General features: G+C 40.0%; 1 protein-coding gene across 21 annotated transcripts in view; it reads left to right on the top strand.

The window, feature by feature from the left end:
* The window catches only part of APBB2 (amyloid beta precursor protein binding family B member 2), a 200,235-nt gene that overhangs the window by 63,680 nt on the left and 111,564 nt on the right, over positions 1-24,991 (top strand). For 13 of the 21 annotated variants that reach the window (XM_072861648.1, XM_072861652.1, XM_072861654.1 and 10 more), the window contains one exon: positions 14,200-14,309. In XM_072861648.1, the coding sequence (XP_072717749.1) occupies positions 14,264-14,309 (46 nt within the window). In that variant the 5' untranslated portion in view covers positions 14,200-14,263. Of the gene's footprint in view, positions 1-14,199; positions 14,310-14,903; positions 15,074-23,130; positions 23,153-24,176; positions 24,246-24,991 lie in introns of those variants that run through there. The other 8 variants (XM_072861664.1, XM_072861663.1, XM_072861660.1 and 5 more) reach the window with 4 other exon arrangements.

Here is a 24,991-nt window from a genome sequence, read left to right as displayed (position 1 = left end):
GGGCTTTTGCTGATGTGATCCTTACAGGGGTGTTATTTTGGAGGTAACTGCTGGAGGTGAGCTCACAGAGCTTTCAGATGTATGCCAGCCTTGTAGCCACTGAGCAAATCTTACGCATGCCTCAAGTTCTTGCTTTACTTGTGGGGTGCACAGCTGCAAACTCTTATACTGGAAGTTTCCTCTTTAGCTGGTTAGTTCAAATGTAGAGAGGAGATAAATGCTAGTACCTAGCTGGGACTTTAATTTAGAAAATGATCTTTCATGCTGCATGTTACTTTTCCCAGAGAATTCCTTATTAACACAGGAGTTCTCATCCTGAAGAATTTCAGAGGTTTTATGGTTTGGTCCCCCCCCCCGCCCCTGATAAAACTACACTCTGGTGAGACGAGGTATTTCTTATTAAAGCAGTCTTTGCACAAAGAGAATGATGGGACTCCAGCCAGGGCTAAGCTCATGTTGGTATGCAGTTGCGTGAGACATGAATGTTTTAGCCAGTGCAGTAAGATGGCTCTTAAGGGCTCATGTAAGAGTTCAGGGTTAGTCTTGGTCTTCATGCTTTTTGTGTATGTTAATCAAGCAGACTTAGTGGTCCGTAATACACAAGAGGCTGGGCTTAGTGATGCAACTTTTCTTTCCAGGTTGTTTTTCTTTAGTCTCTATACCTACTTGACAGAGCCTCAATTCTTACATGGGAGCCGAGCAGTATTATTCTAAAACATAGAGTTGCCATGCAGATTATTAATTTGTATCGTATACTAAGTCATTCTCATGTCTTTTTTTTCTTCTTTTTTTCTTTTCTTTTCTTCCCTCTTGGTCCTCTCCCTTTCACTAGAAGAGCCTGTAAGTCCTCTGCTGTCCTGAGTCATTTTAGGTATCAGTAAGGGAGTCTCATAATTTCCCTTATATAAGAATCCAGTCTTCTCCCTGTGGAAGAAGCTATTGGGTTGAGGACCTTCACCTTAATAGGACCAGTCACCCTAATTCATCTTACTCCTCTTTGCAACCATGTGCAGTTCCCCAAAGGCCTGTCCATCAGAGCATCTTTAGGTGAATTGCTCGCTGCGTGACGCTTGGCTGGCCTCTGTTTTATTGTCAGGAAGCACTCTGCCAGGGCATGGTGCAGCCATTGGCCTGGTGTTAGCTATGTGTCTTCAGACAGCCTTGTGAGACCATCCCTGCTAATCTTTAATCAGCATTCTCATGGCAGACTGCCTTGATGCCAAGCTGAGGGGAGTAGTGCTTCGGTCATTGTTTAATGCAGTTGAAACTCCTCACCCCAGCTGCTCAGGGAGGATACAGTTTGTCAGATAGTAGCTTTTCAAATTAAAAGGAAAGGTTACTCACTTAGTGATAAATGTGGATTTTGGAGGAAATGGAGTTGGTGTGGGTTCAGCTACCTGAGCAGCTATCACTGCTTTTCAGAGTCTTTTAGCAAGCCTTGCAGACAAGGCATGGGTGTCATGCTCGCAGTGGAGCTGGTGCTCACCACATCGTTTCTGAGATCACAGATGCAGTAGCGTAGACTAATTCTTTTCCAGATTTCACTGGATTAACACCTGTATGTTTAACATGTCTACAGAATACGTTTTAAAGGTGGAAGTCCACGCCAAGAACAAACTCTGTGTGGACACAGCAATAGCTCAGGTTGTCCTTCAGGCCACATCAGCATCTTCCTCCCATGCCCCAGTGGGATCTCTACTGCTAATAACAAGAGAGTTCAGTTTTCACAGCTGTTCCAGTATTTCTGCTGAGAGAGTAATTTCTGTAGTGTGTGCGCCTCTCTGTTAGGGTTTGAACCAGAATCAACAATTTGTTTAATAGGCTAGTGGAAAATCCATGGTAGCTCTCACCTCAGGATGTACTTGTATTGGTGACCCCTCTTCACTTAAACAGTTTCTTCTTAAGAGTCATTTAAAACTGTTGGCCACAAAGCAATGAGGTTGGCTGAACCTGATCTTCAGGTCCAAGTGTGGCCTAAAAGACACGTATTCTGTGATACTTCTTAGGGAGCCTGTAGGAGATGAGTTTAATGTGTCCCATTCTAATTGACCTTAATGCAGCCTGTTTTGGTGCTGAAATCATATGAGCTCATCTATCGTACTTGTTGCTTAGCAAATATGGTTGCAGTACCTCCATGGTAGCTCCCCAGTAGTGTGCTGCAAGCCCTCTCTGTGGCTCAGCAGAGGCTATCAGAAAGTTCCTGCTATGTTATTGTCACTTAGGACTGGAGAGAATAGCTGCTTGTTTGTGGAAGATGTTATTCACAAAATCAGACTAATTCTCTGGTGCCTGATTTGGTTAATAATAGTAATAGGTTGTGAAGGAAACCGTGGGGGAACTTCTCAAACTGCAGCAAGTGAATGGAATAGCCTGTGCTTCTGCTCCCAGTGTTGTTGTCGTTCATCATCACCTTTTGCCACTGGTAACAGCAGCAGAAGATGTAGTACTGGGTAGTGTAGGACATGGTTCAGCCTTTTTTACTACCTTAGTATATCATACTTTCAAAAAAGAAATACATTTCTTGCTCTATTGGTAGCAGTTGTCCTTGCAATCCAAGGACACAGCTCTTGCCTCGGGGGAGGGTGTTGTGGAGAGGACAGACCTGAAAAGAAATAATTGAATCTTAGCTGGTTGTTTGTCTTGAGCTGGTAGTTTATTGTCCCCAGGCTCATCTTATTTGCCAAAAAATGGAAAACGGTACCATGAGGTAGAAATTAACAGTATTTTAGAAAATGTTAAATAAAATTGCTTTTTAATGGAGTATTGCAATATTTAACGTGATTATTCATGGCTCAGTTAGGATTAGGAAGCATCAACGACAACATGAAACTCTATTCTGATTATTCTGACAGATGTTTAATTATAAAAAAAATTGGTTTTTCCTAAGAATAAGTTCTTCCATCAAGAAAGGTGGAACTCTTATGTGATAACTGCAGATAATGAACCATATCTTGACTTGTGACTCAGTTAATAATTTTTTCTTTCTGGATGCTGAGAATCCTTTCCACTGCATTGTCACAGAAAAACATGGCATGTGGCATGCCAGCTTAGGAACAATTTATGCTGTATTGCAGCAGCTGTCCATACAATATGGGTTTTGAATGGAGAGGGGAGGAGGTACCCAGGAATATGCTTATATTACTCTAAATGCATGTCATCATTAGCTTTGAAGAAAGAATCAAAGAGCCCCAACGAGAGCCTGTCTCACAACTACTCTTCTGTTTTTTATGCAAGTGATTTTGGTGACCGACACTAGTATAAACCTGGATTCAGATGCAGGATGGGTCATGTCTGTACATCATTCAGCATCCAAAAAGGCTGACGAAAAGTCTTATCTCAGTATGGTAGGCATGGTTTTCAAATGTTTTTTTAGTTAAATAAAACTACAAATCCTTCATTATATGATTTGGCTGTCTCTTGTAGCCATTATTTTTGAGGGAAGGTGAGGCTAAACAAGTACTTTGACAAAAACTGCGATATAATTTTCAGTGTAATTACTACTTTGTTAACTTTTTCATAAGTATTTCAGTACGACACCGATACGTTAATCATGAGATCTTGTTATAAAGCTATAGAGGTAGTGTGTGTAGCTTCCTTCTAGAAAGACGTAAAAAAACCCAGGCTTTTTATTTCCTTATGTCATTAACTGATCTTAAAGTAATATATTTCTCCTATTATGCTGCAGAAATTACTCTTTCCAACATTTCTTTATTTACTATAATGGTGAGGGGGTTTGTATGGCTGATGAACAACTGTTTAGTCAATAGAGGTGTTGTATGAGAGTTCTCTGTATCGAATGGCTCTGCCATAAAACCCGCCAAAACTGGAAACAAAGGAGAGGTTTATTATGTGTACTCTATTTGGATACTACAGCATTGTTGTCCATACGAGTTCCTCATGACCTTCAATTTATTTTTCCTTCATATCCCTGTGGGTTAAAAAAACAATACAAAAAAACCCCAGGGGGCTGAATTGTTTTCTTGTCAAAAATGTATGAGTTGCTTGCTTCCTACAAATAAGACTAGTCCTTCCTTCAACAGCAAAAGAAATGTACTGCTTATATTGCTAGAGCTGTAGCTGTTGTCCAGTTTTTGGCAAATTGAGACATTCAGAAACGCACTTGGTAACTGCACCTAGAAAAAAAAGGTTTTTTTAAGGAAAGCTTTTTAAGGAAAAAAAAGTAGTAGAAATTAAAATCCTGAATCATACCTCAGAAATAGTTCGTCTGCTTTCAGTCATTCCTGGTTTTGACTGCTTCAGAGAAGTAAGAAGGCCAAGAAATTGTACAGAAGGCAGAGTGAAAAATCTGTTCACAAAGTTTCTTCCAAATCCTGTTAGATGAAAACCATCTTATCCTTTGAAACTTGATACTCCAAATCTTATGTGTTTAGTGTTTTGGTGGTTTCTTGGGGGGGAGGGGGGGGGGTTGGTTTTGGGGTTTTTTGTGTGTGTGGTTGTGTTTGTGGTTTTTTTGGTGGTTTTTGTGTGGTGTTTGTTTGTTTGTTTTTTTAACTTTGTACTCTGGATATGCTTGTTATTCACTAACCATGCAGTTTTATAACCCTGCTGGATTTTTGTCCAGAGGTGGTGGTTTAGATTCTCGTTAACGTCTCGGTGAATTCCACAGAAAAATTGTGATGCTCTTTTTTTTTAATTAAAAAAAAAAATAAATATTACACCAGAGAAAAGTATCTCCCATTCAGATGCTTACCCCCATCGTATTCCAACAATTCATAACTTTTAAGATTATTTTGTTAGATTATTTTATACCCTTTTGGAAATCCATTCTTGGACCACCTTTCTCTGATGTTAGGTATGTTCTAATTTCCAGCCTAAATTTAGCAAGGACTGCTTTACGTGCACTTGTTTCTTGTGCCAACATTACACTTCAGAGTTTTTGTTGCTTCTCTGAGCCTTTGTTTTGTTGTATGCCAAACCCTTAATATGCTTGTTCAAGACAGAAATCTGGTACCTTGATTGTCTTCCAATTTCCTGTGTTTTCCATTAATCCCTGGTGTGTGAGGGACCACATGCTACCGGGCTGTTTCAGATGAGATCTGGGCATTACCTCACAGGACGGTGTCATTGTTTTCCTTACTCTGCAGGAAGGGCTGTAACCAGAGAATTTATTTGCCTTCCCCCATGCACGCATCACACTGGAAGCTCAGCAGGTCAGTAGTACCCTGCTGATGTAGCTGGGTCTCTTTCTTCCATCACGTCCAACCGTTTCCATCACATCCAACCATTTGCATCACAGCCCAACACTGACAGCAGAATTTTAGTGATTCCCTGAATGAATGACCTTGTGCTCTGTGTTACTTCATTACATTTCTATTATGCTCCTTCTCAGCATCCAATTTTCCTTTTGGTGATTCCATCTTTCTCCTTGCAGCAGAGCATCCAAATTTTGTGTCACCAGCAGATTTCACTGACACCCTTGTGACAAGATCATCAATGATAATATTAATTGAATTAATTTCCTTTTATCAGCTGCTATTTTCCACTCTTTCGGTTAATTTGTATTTTCCCTTCTCCTCTTATTGTGTCAAAAGGAGAAGTTCTCAGTTTGCTTCCACTGAACTATTTATTTGGACCTTTCTTTGTGTTCCCTCTTGTTAACTCCTCTGAGGTAAACATTTTGTGCTTCCATCAGTGTATCAAAGCTCCTGTGTAATAGCTTTGATAATTGTCCATTCCCTAAGCCTTCTGGTTTTATGGTCTCTGAAAAATACTTGAAGATACTTGGGCTTGTCTGGGCTGCTGAAGTTTGTGTACTGTGTCTGAGGTCAAAATCAAGCACGGAGGAAGCCTGTGTTAGTGTCTTACCGCCTTCTATTGCCCCAGGTAAAATAACATTTTGTTGAAGTAACAGTTTGTTTCAGCGTCGTTCCTCTGCTGTGAATTGTAAATTGTATTTTAGCTGGTTGTCCAGTGGTCAGGAGGCAGTTACACACATACACACAAACACACACATATAAAGCTTTATATTTTTATATATAAAACATATATTTATATAATAAATGTATATATATATATTTATATATAAATAAAAATGATAGGGTAAACCTTTTTAGAAGAATCTCTACCTTGAAGTTTTAAAATACAACCCACACTACATTTGTTACTGCATCTGCTACCACCAGGTCCCCAAGGAGCAGCAACAGCTAATGCTCTGACTGTTGCATTGCAGACTGGGGATATAATGCACTTGGGCTAAATAAATACAGGAAACTGATGACAGGAGGAATGACTAATAAGATACGAACAGAATTGTTGTGATTTTGTTTTGGTATTTTGCTTTCAAGATAGAAAAGAGTGGAGGCTGCTTGGGACAGCGATAAGGAAAGTCACAGAAGGTATCTGCTGGTGGTGGAACAACTGTTCCAGAAAGAACTGTTCAGAGAAATATTAGTGCAGGGTTTTTTTTGTATTGCTTTACAGTTCTCTTCTTCTGTCCTCACACCCTGGAAACCAGCTGAGCTTAGCTTGATCTTACGCTCAGCTTGTCTTTTGAGGGCTTCCTAGTAATCGTGGGAGTTAGAAACAGCCTTGGCTTGAAATCCTGGTCTTCTGGCAGTAGGCGGGTTCTGCTGTGCTTGCTGCTCCCGTGGAAGGGTAAAATGCAGGGCGTGTGGATTACATCATTTAGATGCAAATGGGCAAGATGGGTAAACTGGGAATTTTTGTCTTGAGTAATAAAATCAAGTAATTTTCTTAAATTACATTTCAGTATTTAATGGAGGATACCAGCAGGATGAAGAAGGTGGTGGTTTTGGTTTTCTTTTTCTGTCTGAACAGTTGACGAACGTTTTTAGTTTAGCAGATATATCAGTTTGGAGAGAGAAGCTCTAGCTCATCCCATTAGTTAATTGAGAGCTGGCAAGCATAGAAATTATGACATTTTTCTGGAGTGTCCTGTTCTGTTTTGTCTCAGCTTCCAAGTTTTGTATCCATTCTTGGAAAGACAGCAGCAACATTGTGTTCATTCCTACAAGACACAGGGTGGGGAAAGGTGGAGAGTAGTGATGAAATGCTGTAACAGAAAACCTAGCTGTGCTTGAAAAGCTTCCCACAGAAAACAAAAGCACAGTAGCATCTCTAACTTCAGAAGAAATAAGCACCTTCTAATTTAGAATTACTGCTGTTTACCTGACAGTCGGCTTTGAAAAATGCTTTTCACTGATCTTGGTGTAAATGAGACTCAGAATGCATCACTGCAACCCTAAATATTGCCCTCTTGTTTTAGACTTTACGGGAAGATCTGCATTACCTAGTGATGATTGCTTTGATCGTGTAATGCCTTTGCACTCCGGCACAGCTCCGCGGCTTACCAGGCTTCCTTCTGGCACGCAGCCTCACCTCGCTGCAACCCCAGAGGCTCAAAGCATGGCAGTAGTAGTCTTGTCAGCCTTAACTTTAAACTCTTTTTCTTTGGTTTTGGGTTTTTTGTTTGTTTGGTTTTTTGTTTGGGTTTTTTTTTTGTTTTGGTTTTTTTGTGTGTGTGTGTCTGCAACTTTACTTCTAACTTAACAAATCCCCCCCAAAGAGCAAGTAAAATTGAGATTGTTAGCTGATATCAGTTCAGATAGCTGCACCAGAGTGAATGAAGTTATCTTGATTTATAACAAACTGTCAGTATTATAGACAGTGTTTTTCTTTGTGTTAAAATATATATGGACTGTATAGTTGCACATAAAATATCCTGATGCTTTCTTTTACTGTTTGATTGAACCAAATCTGTATTAAGATAACTTAATGTAGAATAAATAAATGCGAAAAACAGGTGTGTTTTGCTGAGAAAGTATGTATCATCTGTGCAGGGGATTAGGGCCGGGGACCATGAATGACTTGAATTCAGCTTGCTCTACGTGATCTGGCTGCAGTACTGAAATGCTAAATTTCAGAAAAACATGTTTTTGATGAGTTAGGCCTCGAATATGAATTAGGGACACGGTAGGAATTTTGTCCAAGTGACTAACACTGATGACATCCCCCAGAACAGGGTGGGAAATAACAACATCCATCCGCACATAGTGTATGGGAACCTCAACTAAACAGGCAGGTGACACAGTACCCGGAAAAGACGACCAAGAATAGGAAAAGCCCTCATGAAGGACTTCTCAAAAATGGGGAAGATGGAAAGCATCCAAATAGGAACTTGTTAGGGGAGAGGTTAGAAGCACAAAGGCAGCCAAAAAGTATGCAGGACAGAATTGCGAGCAAGAATGATTGCAAGAAATAAGAATTTGAGTAGTGTGAATTTGTTGGAAGGAGAAATGGTGGAGTCACCAGGCTTTTTGGGCAGGAGAGGACTTTCCAGGCCTCTGAATGTGTCTGGTATCTGGATTACCACTGCATCCTAGACAGGTCTGAGTGTGGTAAACCCATGGCAAGTGCGGCAGGCTGGAGTGCAGGCAGTATATTCCCCTGGCTGAAGGGTTGGGGTTGTCTTTCTGGTTTCCAGAAGGCTTTTATCCTGTGCCAGCGAGCAGGGATGTGACGGGGAGTGAGTCCTTCAGTAAGCAGGGTGGCTTCCTGCCTCTCAGCAAAGCCAGGTGGTGGGAAAGCGTAATGTCCTGCATGTGAGCACTCCCAGACAAAACTAGAAAGGCAGATGGGTCTCTTGGGAAGCAGAAGACTTAAAAAATAAAAAAAAAATAATATATATCCCTGAAGTGACAATACCTTTTTTAAAAAAAGGTGGTAGTTATTAGATAGAGAATAATGGATATGAATCGTTGACCTTTTTTGAGGTTATTGCACTCACAATGATATAAGATATTTGGCTAGTAAACAACATTTTGCTTTCTCCAACAGGCATTTTGGCATGAGAGGTCCGCATCCGATAGCTGTTCCCAGCACAGAAAATGAATGTGCTGTCTCTGTATGTGCCTCCAGAAATCGGCAGCACAAATTCCTAATGGCCTGGCTGCACACTTTGCTTGCTTGTTTAAATTGTGTTTTGCAAATGTTGTCCTACAGGTGGTGCTCCGAGTGGCTGCTCTGAATGCAGGCAAAGTGAGAAGCAGTTGACTATGGGAAGCGTATTTGCATTATATATGCAAATATGTACATACGTATATAAAATTTATGTGTATATACAAATACACTTTCTTATCTCAAAAGGAGCCATCCACCAGCCTTAGAGGCTGGTGTTTTGTTTGGGTGTGGGTATTTTTTGTTTTGGTTTTTTTTGTTGTTGTTGTTGTTTGGGGGGGGGGTGTTTGTTTTGTTTGAGGTTTTTTTGTGGTTGTTTTTTTTTTTTTTTTTTTAAATCAGCCTCTTTCAGTGTCTGAACCCTTTGCTATAGTGCGCCTATTTTGTGTAGGACCTGTGGCCCCTGCGTGTTTTTAAAACAATGCAAGGCATTCCTCTTACCCATTCCCTAGCAGGGCTGTTTCCTGGTATTCAGAGCAAGACTTTAAAGGTGGGATTGTGTTGTTTGTCAGAATATCACCCAGAGACTACTGGAATGTAAGTTCTTGAATAGGTGTCCCTTGAGAAACTAAATGCAATAACCTTTTTTCTTTCCCTGCTGTGTGTAGCTGTTCCTTGTGAGTGTTGAATGATGTAGTCAGTCACACTTGGATGACTTCTGTAGGTAATTTGCAGTCATGTCTTTTTCTTTTTCATATCCCTTTTCTTGGGCATGTGAGGGTAGGTCTGCTGGTAATCTATTGTATGAGATTATAGCAGCCAGTATGAATGTACTTATAATTATGTTGGAACACCCATGTTTTTATAGCAAATGCTGCTTGTAGAGAACCAGGGAAGGTCAAGGAGTCAGCTGGCCATTTAATACCCTCATAAGCAGCAGCATGTGTGAACAAATAAATTTGGGTGAAACCCAAAAAAGGTTAATGTCCATTACAAGTATGGAGGTTAGAATATGAGTTGTTTGTCCTCAAAAGATAATGGAATTAGTTCAGGCAAACATGATCCTATGTGCCTGCTGTATGGACATAACTCTTGGTTTCACTGTCATTTAAAAAACCAAACAAACAAAAAAACCAACCCCAAACCAAAATGCACTAGAATTTAGTTTTTCTTTTTTTTTTTCACTATTGTCAAAAGATTAATACAAATAAAATGAAACTCTTATGTAGCAATTATAAAAATGAAGAAATGTAAAAGACCCGCAACAAAAGAAGCTCTGCAAAGAAAATGGCTTAGGAAGATGACAGCCTCAGCTGAAAGTCGTGGCAGGCCTCTCTGCAAGATGATTTATGCCCTCATTATGTGTGATGATGAGTAGCTGGTAGCTCTGTCACCACAGCTCCTAGAAAAGACTTGGCATGAGGTGAAGTGGATAGTGCTTTCAGGTGCTCCCCTGGGTGGTGGGTATGCAGTCATAGTGCTCAGGTTTTGTTTCCATGGTTGTCTGTAATTGCTTGCAGCGTGGGGCTGCTCACATGAAACGAATCAGGGAAGATCATCAAGAAAGGACAAAAAATAGATCTTAACACAGAGCCAAATCAAAACATTTCTTGAAGAGAAACTATGAGGCTATATGTGCATTTGTGTATATATAGTTTTTAACCATAACAACATAAAAATCACTATAAAATGTTTTAAAAGCAATTTTGCAGTAGAATAATAATCAAAAACCCCAGAAAGCTGTTACAAAACACATTTGTTACAAAACAAATGTGAGTGAGCAAGTTAAAAACTAATACTAAGAAGAACTGATCTGACGTATTAGGTACATTCAGGTTTAACTCAGATTTATGTGCAGTTGTGGATATCTAAGTTGTATACATTTACAAATGAAACCCAAACCTGTACATACATTGCACTTGAATCTTTTGAAAGGAATCTTTGAGACCTCCTTCCATTTTGTTTACTATTCTCATGGATCTATATGGAAAATCAGTGCTAGTTTTCAGATGCTTTAGCTATGGCATTTGGATACCAACAAGGTTACTTACATTTCTGTGGGAGTTCCCTGAGCTTGCTGAAGCTCAGGAGTCCCTCCAAGATCCACCTGGGTGAGCAAATGTGTTTAAAAGGCAGGTTGCTTTGGCTATTCTGGTCACAATTCAAAGATAGTTCTTGAAAAAAAGAAAAAAACCAACCCAAGCAGCATCTTCATTTGTCTTGATCTGGGTATGTCCCTGCTGGTATGTACAGTCCAGTATCACTATCATTTTGCAGGGCAGTTTAACTTCACTTACTGTGTGGCACTTCCTTCTAAATTGACTTTTGATCGTTGGCTTTAATCCAAGTTGTAAATCTTTGCAGTTTCCATTTTATACAGTAACTGGTGAAACCTTTGCTATAATGAGAATATATCTTTGTTGTCTTTTCCACTGAGATTTCTGGGGTTTTAAAATGTGATATTTAAAATGGTTATACCTTTGGGTCCCCACCTGGCCCTTCCTAAGAGTGGTTTATTCCCATGGTGGGCACACTTCTTTAGGAAACTGTACTCTAGTTTAATTCAACTGTTTGAGAGCATAATTGTGGGGTTTGGGATTTTTAATTTATATCTGTTAGGTTTTTTTATTATAGTATGGTGCAGAAGGCCCCCTCTAATGGTGTGCTGCTAGGTAGGGAGGGAATAGTGTGTCTCAAGTGTAGACATTTGATATTTAGTGAGTGTTATCGCTTTAGAAAAGTGTACACCTTCTAGAAAGACAAGAAGGCATTTATGAAAAATGAGTCATCTTGCAGCTCCATACGTACTGATCAAATTTTTTCACAAGCTAGGGAAAAGAATTGTAAATACTGTCATCTGGTTACAATTTTTGTTTCCCCTCAGTAATTTTTTTTTTTAATTCCTTGCACAGCTAAGGAGTGTTTTGTTGTATTCTGCTGTGAATTATGAACTTGGTGCATAGGTATTTGAGGGGAGTAAAAATGGTAATGAATTTGGGGTGCGGGGAGACTTACTTTTTTCTACTAATAAATATGTGTTTGGTTTTTTATTATTATTTCTATAGATCAGGAAAGGGGAAGCAGCCATCTGCAACTTTTTTCCTTGCGCAACATTATAATGTGTTGAATTAGTAGGCCACCACAGAAGTTTGAAAAGGTCTGTTTGGCGCATGGCAAGTTGTCCCATATTGCCCTGCAAAAGAAATGCAGGGTTTTTTGATTGAAAGTTAATTTTACTGTTTACTACTCACTTTTCATCTTAATAGCCAGAATTCTCCTTTTTGTTGCAAGACAGTACCGTCTCATTGATTCACTGAACTTTCTCCGTTGAGGAGAGTTGAACGGGACACGCTTTGTCAGCACTAATTTGGGAAATAAACAATATTTACCTGGTTTTTGCACTGTCAGATATTCAGCCTTGTAGGTGGCAGTATTTCAGAAGTAATCCACAGAGCCTGTAGCAATGTTATGTGATTGCATTTTAAGTCATTTCAAGCACAGGTGTTGTGGTTTAACCCCAGTCCTCAACTAAGCACCACACAGCTTCTCACTCACTCTCCCCTCCCTGTCCTGTGGGATGGGGGAGAGAATCGGCAAAAAAAAAGTAAAACCCATGGGTTGAGGTAAAGACAGTTTAATAGGACAGCAGAGGAAGAAAAAAAAATAAATGATACAAGAATGTACAAAACAAGTGATGCACAATGCAGTTGCTCACCACCCGCTGACCAATGCCAGCCAGTCCCTGAGCAGTGGTCACTGGCCCCCAGCCAACTCCCCCAGTTCATATACTGAGCATGACATTATGTGGTATGGAATAGCCCTTTGGTCAGTTGGGGTCAGCTGTCCTGGCTGTGTCCCCTCCCAGCTTCTTGTGCACCTGGAAGAGCATGGGAAGCTGAGAAGTCCTTGACTAGTGTAAGCACTACTTAGCAACAACTAAAACATCAGCTTGTTATCAACACTATTCTCATACTAAATCCAAAGCACAGCACTATACCAGCTACTAGGAAGAAAGTTAACTCCATCCCAACTGAAACTAGGACAACAGGCTGCCATGGTCCTGTGCTTTCCACTTGCCCTCACTAGCTACCAGTACTAGTGCAACCACCACAAGCCAGTTCCAGAGCCCAATCTGGCTGAAAATACATCTTTATGTGGAGTTTTCAGCTCTGTTGGCTCCCAGACCAGCTCGTGGGAGAATTGCATGGATGCCAATATATATAAAAGGCTTAACTAGTTCAGGAGTAAGCTACTGTTCTGCTCAATCAGGGAACTGAGGTATCTGAAGATTAGTGGAAATCTCCCAGTTTTGGTGCAGTGCTCTTTCATCTATGTCCTGATAGTTCTATTTCCTGGATAGAGCAAGCTTGTGCCTGTAGCTGCAGCCTGAGACAGTAAAAATCCTTAATGAATTAGGAAAAACACTCCCCAGAATTTGTTGCTTTTTTGGGCCTTCCAGCAAGGGAGAGAATGAAATAAAAGGAAATGTATCTTTATAAATTGAGTGGTTGACATGCAGTGCATATTGGAGGACATCTGGGAACATGAAGGCTATTCAGATAGACTAAAAAAAAGGTAAAGCTGGAAATCAGCTGAAAGCTGTATTGTAGTCCCATTGTTTCTTTCTTCAGTGTAAGATTTTGTACTTGTTTTTAGACTAAAAGATTTTACACTAGTTATTTGACAGGTTCAGTAGCATTTCAATTAAGATTTTGGATTTTTGATTTGTTATTCCAAACTGACTGTAAGATGTGCCATGCATTTCTTGTTTGCTTGGGTTTTTGATACTTCAGGAAAACTGGTACACTAGTAAATAGCCTGCATTCCTGTAAAGACACTTCGGTTTTTAGGGACAGATTCAAAGCGATCAATGTTATGTAGCACAGATAAGTTTTGTTTCCATAGCAAACTGTTCATAAACTTATTGCTTATGATTTCTTATGTTGCTTGTGATTGCTTCACAAAATTTAAGACGGCATTGTTATTAAATCTCACCTACTGGCTAACTGTATTTAAAGCCAAAAGCGAACTCCCTCTTACAGTGTTTGTTGTTCTGTCTGTATCATGGGCCAAAAGAAGCTACTGTATGACCTGAGACTTCTTTGTGCTTTAAAATTTATGTGAGCTTATTAATGGAGGCCAACCACTAATAATAAATTTGTGCTGCATGTGTAGCACAACAGTTCATCTCCTCTGACAACATGACTATGAATAATTTATAGAGGTAGTTATCCTGAAATTTGTAGGGGTCATTAGCATTTTAATGAAAAAGATACAGCTGTTGTACTAAATCTTCACTTTTTTTTTTTTCTTCTCCCTCAGTTAAGCGTTTCGATCTGTACTTTGAAAGCAGCTGACAGCGTGCGGTAATGTGCTGACTGGCACTATGGGCAGGCGGTACCCAGGGGCTCACTATCGGCCAAGCAGCTCATGTATGTATGCAATTGGTCTAATTTATTTGTCACTTTATTACTTTTGAAGGCTGCTAAGTTTATAAATTTTGAAATAGTATTTATAAAGGATAATGACATATTCTGATAGATGCCAGCTCTCCCATGTGTGTATCCAAATGGTAAGTATATTGATTTATGTTTAAACTGCAAAGGTGTTTTCTAGAACTTTAAAAAGCAGCTTGTGGTGACTTGACACTGCACTGTGCTGCGTTTTGTGTTCAAGATTTCTGACTTTATTTATTATAGCGGTCAAAAATTTAGCTGCTATTCCTTTTCACTCTCATCCCAAGTTTTTAGTACCTGATACCTTCAAATTAACAAACTACTTGAGCTTATCATAAAATGTCACTGTGCACTATAGCTTTAATTGCTTACAACTGCAACTAACGTCTCCAGATTATTTGTATGCTTGAGTTCAATACTATTCAAGTTGTTTTTTCCTCTGAATTGTATCCTCTTGGATTATATTACGTTATCTCCTACTGAAGGTTGTCTTCTGTAAAAGCACAAAGGCAACTCCTAAAATTTATTACCTGCACCTTCCATTGAGTAAGCAGATGTCTCTCATGCTAGTGCAGATGGCAGCCACCACACCGCAGTGGTTCCACAGTGCAGGCTGTGTGAAATGAGCTGACGTGACCTTCCCTGGAGAGCTGTGTGGGGTAGTGCCCCGACTCCAGAAGGCTGCTGCCGGTCCTCGTGCACTTTCTGTTGATCACTCAGGCTGCTGAGGTGAAGCTGTGGTAGGTTAACTTTTGTATTCACTCTTCTTTCTGCTGTAGCAGAAGAACACGATCCCACGTGGCTTTTCTTGGCATCAAAGCCAGTTTAAGAACCTCTCACTTCTGTACCGTTCTTTCTATTCCTTTAAAGACTTCTTTAAAAGCCTTAATCGCTTCAGGCATCCAGCTCCACACATACTTGCGTTGGTTGATGCAAGTAGTAAACTGCAGTGAGAGCTTACACCTGTGGCAGGACAGGGAGTTCCTAGGGTGGCTTTGCCATTAGATATGAGGAACTGCACGGTGAGGTCCTGTATTCAGAACTTGACTTTGTGGGATTTTCCCTAACCCCAAGGTTAAATCCTAGTAAGTAGTAAAGCATGTTTACTCTCTGCTGCAGACTAGTCATAGGTATCATGAAGATGTGTGTTAAAATGGTGCATTAGAGCCAATTTAGATATTACTTTTCCAAAGAGTTTGTCTTGGGTATTAATGTCGGGATATTGTCTATACTAGAACAGGGGAAATAAATGGTGGTTACAGTTTTGACAGGTCTCTGGTGGTCAAGTGCTGGAGTACAGAATTGGACTGATCTGTTTGAATCACTTGACATTAAATCTAGACACTAGCCTTCAAACCTGGCCTCTTGGCATACTGCAGGGCAGGATATCTGTGTCTCCTGCCTAGGCTTGAAGCTCAGAGCTTTAAAATGATCTAGTGTAGAGGTAGATAATCAAGTCTTTCCCATTCCTACTTAGAGAAAACAAGTAATGGGCATTAAATTCTTACTGGAAGAGCCTAGGATGTTTTCCCTGCTGTCTGGTTGAGCAGTTGCAGACAGTGAAGAACTGGAATTGTTTGGTTGGGGAAACGCTGTGGTTCCCATCATCTGCCAGGGCAGAAACTGGCATCAGAATCAATTGGCGCCAAAGCTCCCTCTGTTTGAGGACAGAGATATCAAAATGTCTACTTCATGATTGCTTTATGCTTTGTTTAGCCAAGTTTTCCCTTTCCTTAACCTGTCAGGGTTTCTAAACCAGGAAACTTTTAGTTTTTGGTTTTGTTACTGTATGATTTGTGCAACTTCCCAGTGCCTAACATAATAAGTGCTTTGGGCATCCAGCAATAATGGCATTGAAATCGCCCAGTCTTTGGGAAATGCGGATCATAATGAAATCTCTGATAGCAGATTAGATCTCAGTGAAAGTGCTGGTAAAATACATCATTTTGCTTTTGTTTTCTTTGCATAAATAATGGATAACTGCAGCATCTCAGCTATTGTATTTCACATTCATGGTTGTTGCAGTCTTAATGTTGTACCATTAAGGACTTGGTGCAGCCTTAAGCCTTAGTCCCTGACTTTTATCTTGTGTCTGTACGTACGTATATACCTAAATAAAGTCTGTGAGGGGAAGAATTAGGTCTGTGTGGAGTATGGCAGTTGTATTGCTTCTTTGGTGGTGAGATAATATTTCATCCATTTATGACACTGACTGTTTTGTTGAATGATTTCATAAATTTAAGGAATGTAATACTGCGTAGTCTTAGGAGAATAGCAAAAGTTTTTATATTCAAGGAAACACATAACAGTTTAAATAGAAAATAGCTTATTTGAAGCCCAGTGCTAGGAAATGTATTTGAAATACCGGTGCTGAAGATGTAAGAAACAGTGAGGTGTTGAAAATGTAAAATTGAAAGCTGTGAATTTAACAGGTGCGTGCTATTTTAGACTTTTTAAAAGTGTAATTAAAGAGCAGTGATCTCCCTTGATTAATGACAATAAGCAAAGCAGTCTTGGGTGTATCCATGGCTCTGTCTAGCACTGCTTGTCCTGACTTAACACTCCCTCTTGTGCTGTTTAGTTGGTTTTTATTTTTTCTTTTCTGTGCTTTTCTTGTGAAAAATATGGACTAAGGATGTACCGTCTCCAGTTACTGAGAAGCTAGGTTTTGTAAACAGACTGCTTTCGTGAATTTCTCCTGAGCTCCGTTTATATTTGTATTTTTCTAATATGTGCTCATAAGACCCACTTTTCTGCATGGGCTGCAGCAGCTCTCCTGAAGACATGCTACTGTTTGTGTTGTTAGGTAGCCTCAGATTTTCTTTCATACTGTGGCTAAAAAACTTTTGTTTTGTGCACAGAGTAGAAGGGTTTTGTATGTCTGGAAAAATCATTTATTTTAGTTATAGTGTTTTGCAGGATACTGATATCTGAGCAAAATGTTTCCAAGAAAATGAAATTGGTTCCAGTGCCATTCTGCTGGCATTAAATGCTCAGGAAGGGTTTAAACAATAATAATATTAAAATGCACGGTTTTGTGAGAGTGCTTTTAAAAAGAAAAGCCCTCTTTTTTTCAGAAGACATTGGAAGTGAGGAAATGCAGGAATTTGTGGGTGGTAGTTTTTAGTGCTTGTTGACCTTTGGAGTGTGCCGGGGCGGAGGTGCAGTCCTGTGGCAGCACGTCAGCATTCACCGGGACGAAGGGACCTGCTTGTGCCGGGAGCTCCGCAACCAGCCCTCGCTGCCCATGGAAGACGGCACCACATCTCTCACCCTTCAGTCACCCTCTTGATTTGTGGCAGGCAGAGGTGGACTTTTATTTCTTTTTTAAATATTAGGCATCTCTTATTTTAAAATGACTCAGATTAGGGTCCATATGGAATGATTTATTGATATAATTCTGCAAATATAATTATTAGAGCTGACTGGAGTTTTATTTCAGAAACTTCTGATGGAGAGTGATCCCCTCCCCCCCCCCCCCCCCTTTTTGGGGAAATACCATTTTGATGAAATGCTCATAAATCAAGGATGAGGATGAAAGGAAATGTCCCTTGTGGGAAGGCACTCCCCTGGAGTGCGGAGGGGAGAGGTTTGAGTCCTGGCTCTTCCTGATCATCTCCCATGCTAGAGCTGCTCTTATAAATAATTCAATATACTTGAGGGCAGAGAGAGCAGGGCTGATTTTATAAACTTGGGGTTTGATTTCCCTCCAGGAACACTCAAATTCCTGCTCTGGTATTTCTTCAGCTTCCCAAGGACTGCCCAGCTGCGACCTTCTTTGCACTGGGGCAGTCCCCGGTGCTGGTCTTGCAAGGGGGCTGTTGCTTAGTGAAACTTCTGGAAAGTCTTAGCTTTATTGTAGTGAAATAAGGAAACAAATGTGAGAATGGTGGCATTATAAATAACACCAAGCCCCTGAAAAAACCCCAAACTTCCAGTCTTGCAGCCAGTGCCAGTAATTACATTGCTATCGTTAGCCCAAGATGAGTTGGTGTGAAAACGTGCCATGGAGTGGCTCTGTGGGCTTGGCTTGGAGCTGCTTCCAGAGTAACAGAAACCTCACTCAAAGAGGCACCCTGACCCAAGGAGGAGTGCGTCCACCGTGCAACTCTTGGTAGAAGCATCCCAGTAAAATTCTACATCTGCAAAATCCTGCCCTGTATCTCCTGACCTTTTCTTTCCAGAGAAAGGTACCTTGGTGTAAACGAGGCTCAAGCTTTAGCACTGCTCAGGTCATGCTCAGGGGGGACAGTTTTCTGTAAAATTGCTGAAAAGCTCCACCTAATCGTTGCTTAGCTGAGGAAAACGTGGGAATACAGACGATTCATGGAGTAAAATTTACAAAAGCACCCCATGACACTTACATTGCTCTCCCCATTAAAGACTCTCTTGTTTAGGTTTCTACCTTTCTTAGGAAGCTAGGTGGAGACTCACACAACTACTTCATCGAGGCCTCTTGGGTGACCCTGGTGAAACCCCAAAATGCGTGCTGGTTTCCACATATAGGAGCTGACTCGGAGCCTGCAGACAAAAAGCTTTCTTTAAGAACTGTATATTACTCTGAATGCGTATCATCACTTCTGGTTTTATTTCTCAGCATAGTTAAATAGTACCCCTACCCCAGGACCCTGACAGGTCCATTGCTTCTTCATGGTGAAACCAGAGGTAGAGTGCTCTGAAGCTGAAGGTTTCCTGGTAACTCCGCTTGTGCATGTTCATCGAGAACCACCATGGTACCAGATTTGTGTCGTGTGTTTGTCCCCTTTCACAGGAACTCCAGTTCCTTTGGTGTTCAAGTGCCTTGTGAAGGCCTATGAGTTTGTGGATAAGAAAAAGGAGTAGAGGATTTTGGCTAGCACGTCAAGAACTCAAGACTCCTTGTTGAAATTCAGACCAGTAATACTACTAGCTTGTTCTTTTCCACTTGTTCAATGTCTACAGCCAAGTTTGCTTCTCGTTGAAACTGATCCCACTTCTGGCCATACTTCAGTGTAATATAAATGCCAGTAAGTGCAGTCGCTTTTTTGTTATGTTCTCTTTCCACTTTATGGATTGATCTGCTTAGTTTATGGGGACCATAAAGCAAATATGATACTTTGATCTTATTTATGAGCATGTGGTTTTGTTTTATATATGAGCTCTATGGGTAGAAGTTTCTCAGCATTCTCAAGGAACTCTACTTGCTACAGTGGGCAGAGATTGAAGTTATTCCTGTATTCTAGTACTGTAATTACATTGGGAGAGTTACTGTAGGGTATGACCATTTTAGTCATCTCCCAGCATTCTGTTAGCTTAAGCCGTACTGCAACAGTTGGTTTATAAATTGTATGTTTTGAAGTATTTCTGATTTGTCCCATTAAAGTTTGGTTGAAGATAATATGTAGCTTTGCTGGCAACTTTCAGCCTTGCTGAGAAGTACCTCTTTGTGCAATGAGCCGTATTTTAGTTCCGCTTTTAAAGGAAAAACAGACTAGAAATGTGGGGACCTTTTCTGGTTTGATGCATCCTGTGCTCTGAAATACATCCTGTTCCATTGGGAGCAAGGGATATGTGGGTAGGACGTGCGAGTCCAACTTTAAGACAGTTTTAGCAGATGTAGTTAAAAGTGCACATATAATAGCCTTACCTAGGTGAGATACAGCATGTTTTTAATGTATGTGGAACAGAAGCAATCTTGTCGATGTGCAAAATCTTAATTTCTTCTCCCTGAGAGCCCTGAGAGTCTTGTTTTGCAAAACCTGGCAATCAATCTAATGCTCTGTCCTGTTACTAAGACTTGGACTTTTTTATTTTTGCTCACAGGTCTCAACTTACTGTTAGCAATTTGAAATTATTTGCAAACACTTATGGATTAATGAAATTAGAGGTTTTCATTCTTTATATTGAGACTTTTGATATACACATTTTTATTCTTTATTTCTTTTCATATAGAGCTGTAGAGAGTCTACTGAAAGACTATTTCCCATTTATTTAATTTTCAGATTTTCATCTCTGGAGCTCAACTTGACACTAAGTACAACCTTATAGTAATAAGAAAACAATTTTGGTGCACCATGCTCTTTCAAATGCATTTTAATATCTCAGCTACGAGGCAGTGATAATCAGTGGCTCAAAACTATTGCTACCAGTCTGGGTAATTTGCGGGTAAAAACATTTCTGGATAACCTTGATAAGAGCTTAATATGTAACTAGCCATAAATTCATTATATGTCATTCAGAGGGCAGATGAAGTTGTAGCAGGTGAAATCATGATGCCAGGCCATCAGAAGTTTAATTGTTAAAACGTATTCGTTTAAAAAGAGAAGCTAAAATGTCTGTATTTATGTGCATGCAGTTAGTTGTTCTTGGGGAAGCGGGTTGTGCTCAGGAGTATGCAGTGTTGTTTCTAGGCTTTACAGGAACAGTCAAGTGTTTGCAAGCTGCAAATAGCAGGGCCACCGACAAGATGTGTGGGAGGTAGTTAATGATAATAATCTATTTAATGTTTTTTTTCTGTCCAGCACAGATGCTGTGCTGGAAGTTCTCATCCATTGCATCTGACAGGGGCTCAGTTAACATTTTTGCTCCTTCTGTTAATAATGCTGTGACCTATGCTTAATCTGTTTCCTACTTTTGCTGCCTGTGTCTCCTGATCAAAGAGCTTGGTATTGGGCTAGTGCCATTACGCACAGCTCGAAAGCTGGTGCTGGACCCTGCGGGTTTCTTTAACCCTGTTCACGAATCAATCATCTATTGTATGGTTCTGCTTCCTGATTTAGGAGCTGTTGAATGACCTAAGTTAAATTTATGTGGGGCTGAAAAATCCCTGGTCTGAACTCATACCAATCAGTCTAAGTCATTTTATGTGCCAAATCCGTGGCCATTGATTCCTTTCTATTACTCCATTAAGCATATGGGTGGGCTGCCTGTCCTGCAGAGCATTTTGGTTGCCTTTTTTTCCCTGAGACAGCTTATCCTAGCTTTCTTTTTGATATGGCATCATGCTTTGGTTTTGGTAATTGTGATCGGGTTTGATTACACGTTGTTACCTTCCAACTTGGTAAGAGTTATTTTTGGATGGCACTTGAGCTTGAAGTTGCAGGATATGGAAGACCAAGTCCTTTTTGCTTTATTAGTAATCTCAGTTGCAGGAAATTTAGGTTACAATTTCTGAGTTTCTGCCTTTGTGTAACAGAGAATGAAGTTTATGCTTGTGCCCTATATTAGCACGTGCAAGTAGAGTTGTTTGTAATTAACAAGTAAGTCCGAGGTGTGATCTGTATTGTAGAGATTGAGTAATTTATACATAGATTTAAAAAAAAAAGAACGTTAAGGCTCAGGAGTTTAATTTACACAACAGGATTAGAAAAAATGACTGAGGTTTACTTAGCAAATGTCGCTGTGAACGTATAGATCTGATGACAGAAGGTCTTATTATCTGTGCTTGCAATAAGTAAGCCGATAGCTAAAACACACTCCATCTTCTTGCCTTGACAACACTGTTTTTGCCTACCAGACTGTTCCATTCTGCACAGGGGGGAAAATCTAATTAAAGGGAGAAAATTGAATTTGGAAAAGACTTAGTATGCCATCTTGTTTTTTCCCTTACTAAATGCAGGATTAGTCATGATTGCATGTCATGGTTATGCCTTATGTAAATTAAAGAATTGCTCTTTATTTCTCCAAGTGATTGCTTGATTTAAGAATACTCTTGTAGCATAAGGTGATGCAGGTTGTCTGCAACATAGAGTTTCAGTCACATAGTCAAATATACACTGATTATGTAGATGTATCTATCTTAATAAAATTATAAGTAAAGGAGCAATGGATTTAGCCAGTTTCTTTTTTTCATTTTTATTGTTTTTCCTTTTCCTTTGTAGCTGTTAGAATCTGATTCTGAGAGGCATCTTGTCTCTGAATTTTTGCTGGATGAGGAATTTGACTGACTGTGTAGGAAGGGGGAGGGAAAAAATGGCAAATGGGAAGGCATACTCCACTTGAGTGCCAGAACTCATTGCAGGGTCTGAAGTTGTTTTTTCCTTAATAACATTATTTAAAGACAGATCAGCATTATGGATTTCCATTAATAAGAGCATCACTAGAACAGAGACAGCACTGCTGCTAGGCTGTTGCAGTCAGCTGGCAGCATGATTAGCTCTAAAAGGAAAAATGTAATTATTGTGGCAGCAGGGGCTGGCAGGGTGCCTCTTGGGGAAGGAGGAGCCAGGACAGAAAGCTGGTTATCGGATGGTGATTTCACTAGGACTAGGTGAAGCAGAAATAGCTGGAAATGGGGAAAACTGCATTTAGCAAGCAGGTCAAAGTGGTGATTTTGTTCTGATGTGAGGACAGAGCCAGGGTGGAGTGGAGAGGGCAGCAGTGATTCCCTGCTTGGGCAGGGGGGTTGGACTAGATAATCTTGAGAGGTGTTTCCCGTCCTCAGCAACTCTGAGGTTTGTATGGAGAAGTCTGCAGATGGGTTTGAGAGCGTGCATGCAAGCTGCTTGCAGCCCTGCTCCTTTCTGGCTCTTGTGTTCCCAAAACTGCTCTGCCCGCCATCGGAATTTGCTTTCCTGGCTTTGCTGAGCTTTCTGTCTCCAGCTTCCAAGCTCAATCCAGCAGAGATGTCATTGCTGGAGGGAGCAGTGAGAAGAAAACCACTGGCTGTAGGAACATCATTGGTTGCTCTGATCTACTACAGCACTTCATTCAAGTGTTTTCCTTCCTTTTCCCTTCAGAAAGTGTTTAACATCCCCTGGAATTTGTGTAGATACGTAGGCAAGAAGGAGCATGATGATACTTGACACTGAGAAAGCTTCTAGTCTCGATTCCGATTTCAGGTACATTAATGTAAATCTAGACTTTAATAGGTTGCTTTCAGCTGACATCTGTTTAACTATTACCATTTAGCTGGTCCAAGCTGAAGGATGAATGCAGAGGTGAGAAGACTGTGTGTTAGGATACTTAAGAATTAATGTTTTAAGATTGGAATTGACCCTTTGAAGCAGAGGGAGTTAGCTAATGTTGAGTTGCAAGCATTGTATAATGGAGGCGTTCTCTCCACCTGCTTAGGTTTTAACTAGAGCCAAAGTATACAGGACCTGAGGCTGTAGACCCACAGCATGAGTTTGTCATGAAACATTTTGTACTCAACAGATATCCTTGCAGAAAGGAAATCTGCCATGTGAAAAGGTTTGTATTCTTTCTTTCCTATGTTTCCTAGACACAACAGCAGAAATAGTCATAAATGCATAGAAATACCTTGGCTCCCAGCGTGTGTCATCTGCATCCAAACCAGGGACTTTAAGGCAAAATGGTTTACTTATGAGAAGGTGTCCAGGAAAGGGTCCTGTACAGAAGCTTGCTGCCTAGCTTGCTTTTTATGATTCCCTCCTGTGGGATCAACCCTGCAGACTATGCTTCTTAGTTTCACATGCTGGATCTCATTCTGCAAATTCTCATGTGAACATACCTTACTGCTGTGTTTATTTTTACCAACGCTGCTGTAGTTTCTCGAGTAAGCTATAGTTGAGTAATTGAGGAAACCCCCAGATTTTCTAATGTCATGAAGTTTTTGCTACAGTATGTTGATTAAAACTGGAGAATATTGTTGAACTTGTGCTCTTAATAAAGCATACATAAGAAAAATATTGTAGTTATTTTTGACTACTTATTCTCATTGCTGTAGACTAGCCTTTCTCATACTTTAATGACTGTCAAATATCATTGAAAGTTCAAAAGATCCTTGCTGTTAGTTCCGGGGTTTGTTTAGAATGCTTAAAGTCTCTCAGGAGCTTTTGAAATGTGGTATTTTTATTTTGTGTTTTCCTTTGGTTTTAATTCTTAAATGATCCCTCTTTTCAGATTTCAAATTATAATCTATTTCCTGATGCATTGCTGACGCCCCGTGAGCCATGTCAGAAGTACTTCCAGGTCAGATGCCCTTTAAAAGATTCTGCTATGCAAATATGTGAAACTTTCCTCTTCTTTTCCTCCTTCTTCCCAGGCCCATATTTCACTTTTATTTTGCACTTATACATGAAAAAGAGCAAGCACTTTATTTTCTTTTTAACAGTGCCTTTTTGAATGAACTCTATTCAGCTTTTAAAAAACTATTCCTATAGACACTACAATGCAAAAAAGTCTTATTAGAGGTACAGACAAATCAGTCATACACTGTTTTCTGTTTGCAATGGCATTTTCTCTCTCCTCCTTCTAGCTCTGTAAGGTTTATGACAAGATTGAAAAACATCAATAAAAGCCATTCAAGTAATAGCGTTATTTGTATTACTATGATGCTTAGAAAATTGGGACAACTTTGTGTTAAACACATTATAGTGGTGAAAGTATATTAATCTGTATCTGTAGGTATGTTTCTAAATGGTAGAAGTACTCAGTTGAGGCTGTGATTTGTTTTAAAAAGTAAGCAAGCTAAAATCATTAATGAATTGCTATGACAGATCTTCTACCTACTTAAGTGCTGTCTTTAAGCACGCTTTAATAGTATGTTATTATTCCCAGTAATGATAATGATCTAATTATTCTTAGTTTTTCACCAGAGTCCGATATTTTTTTATTATAGTACCCTATTTTTACTTGCTTATAACTTACCACTGTTCACCTGCTTTAGCTGAGATATATGTATCAGCTCAGTGATTCCTGGTCTGCTTGTCCATTTG

This window comes from Ciconia boyciana, chromosome 5 (assembly GCF_034638445.1).
Source record: "Ciconia boyciana chromosome 5, ASM3463844v1, whole genome shotgun sequence".
NCBI lineage: Eukaryota > Metazoa > Chordata > Aves > Ciconiiformes > Ciconiidae > Ciconia > Ciconia boyciana.
Note: the sequence above shows the minus strand (reverse complement) of the source record. Positions and strands in the feature narration are given on the sequence as shown.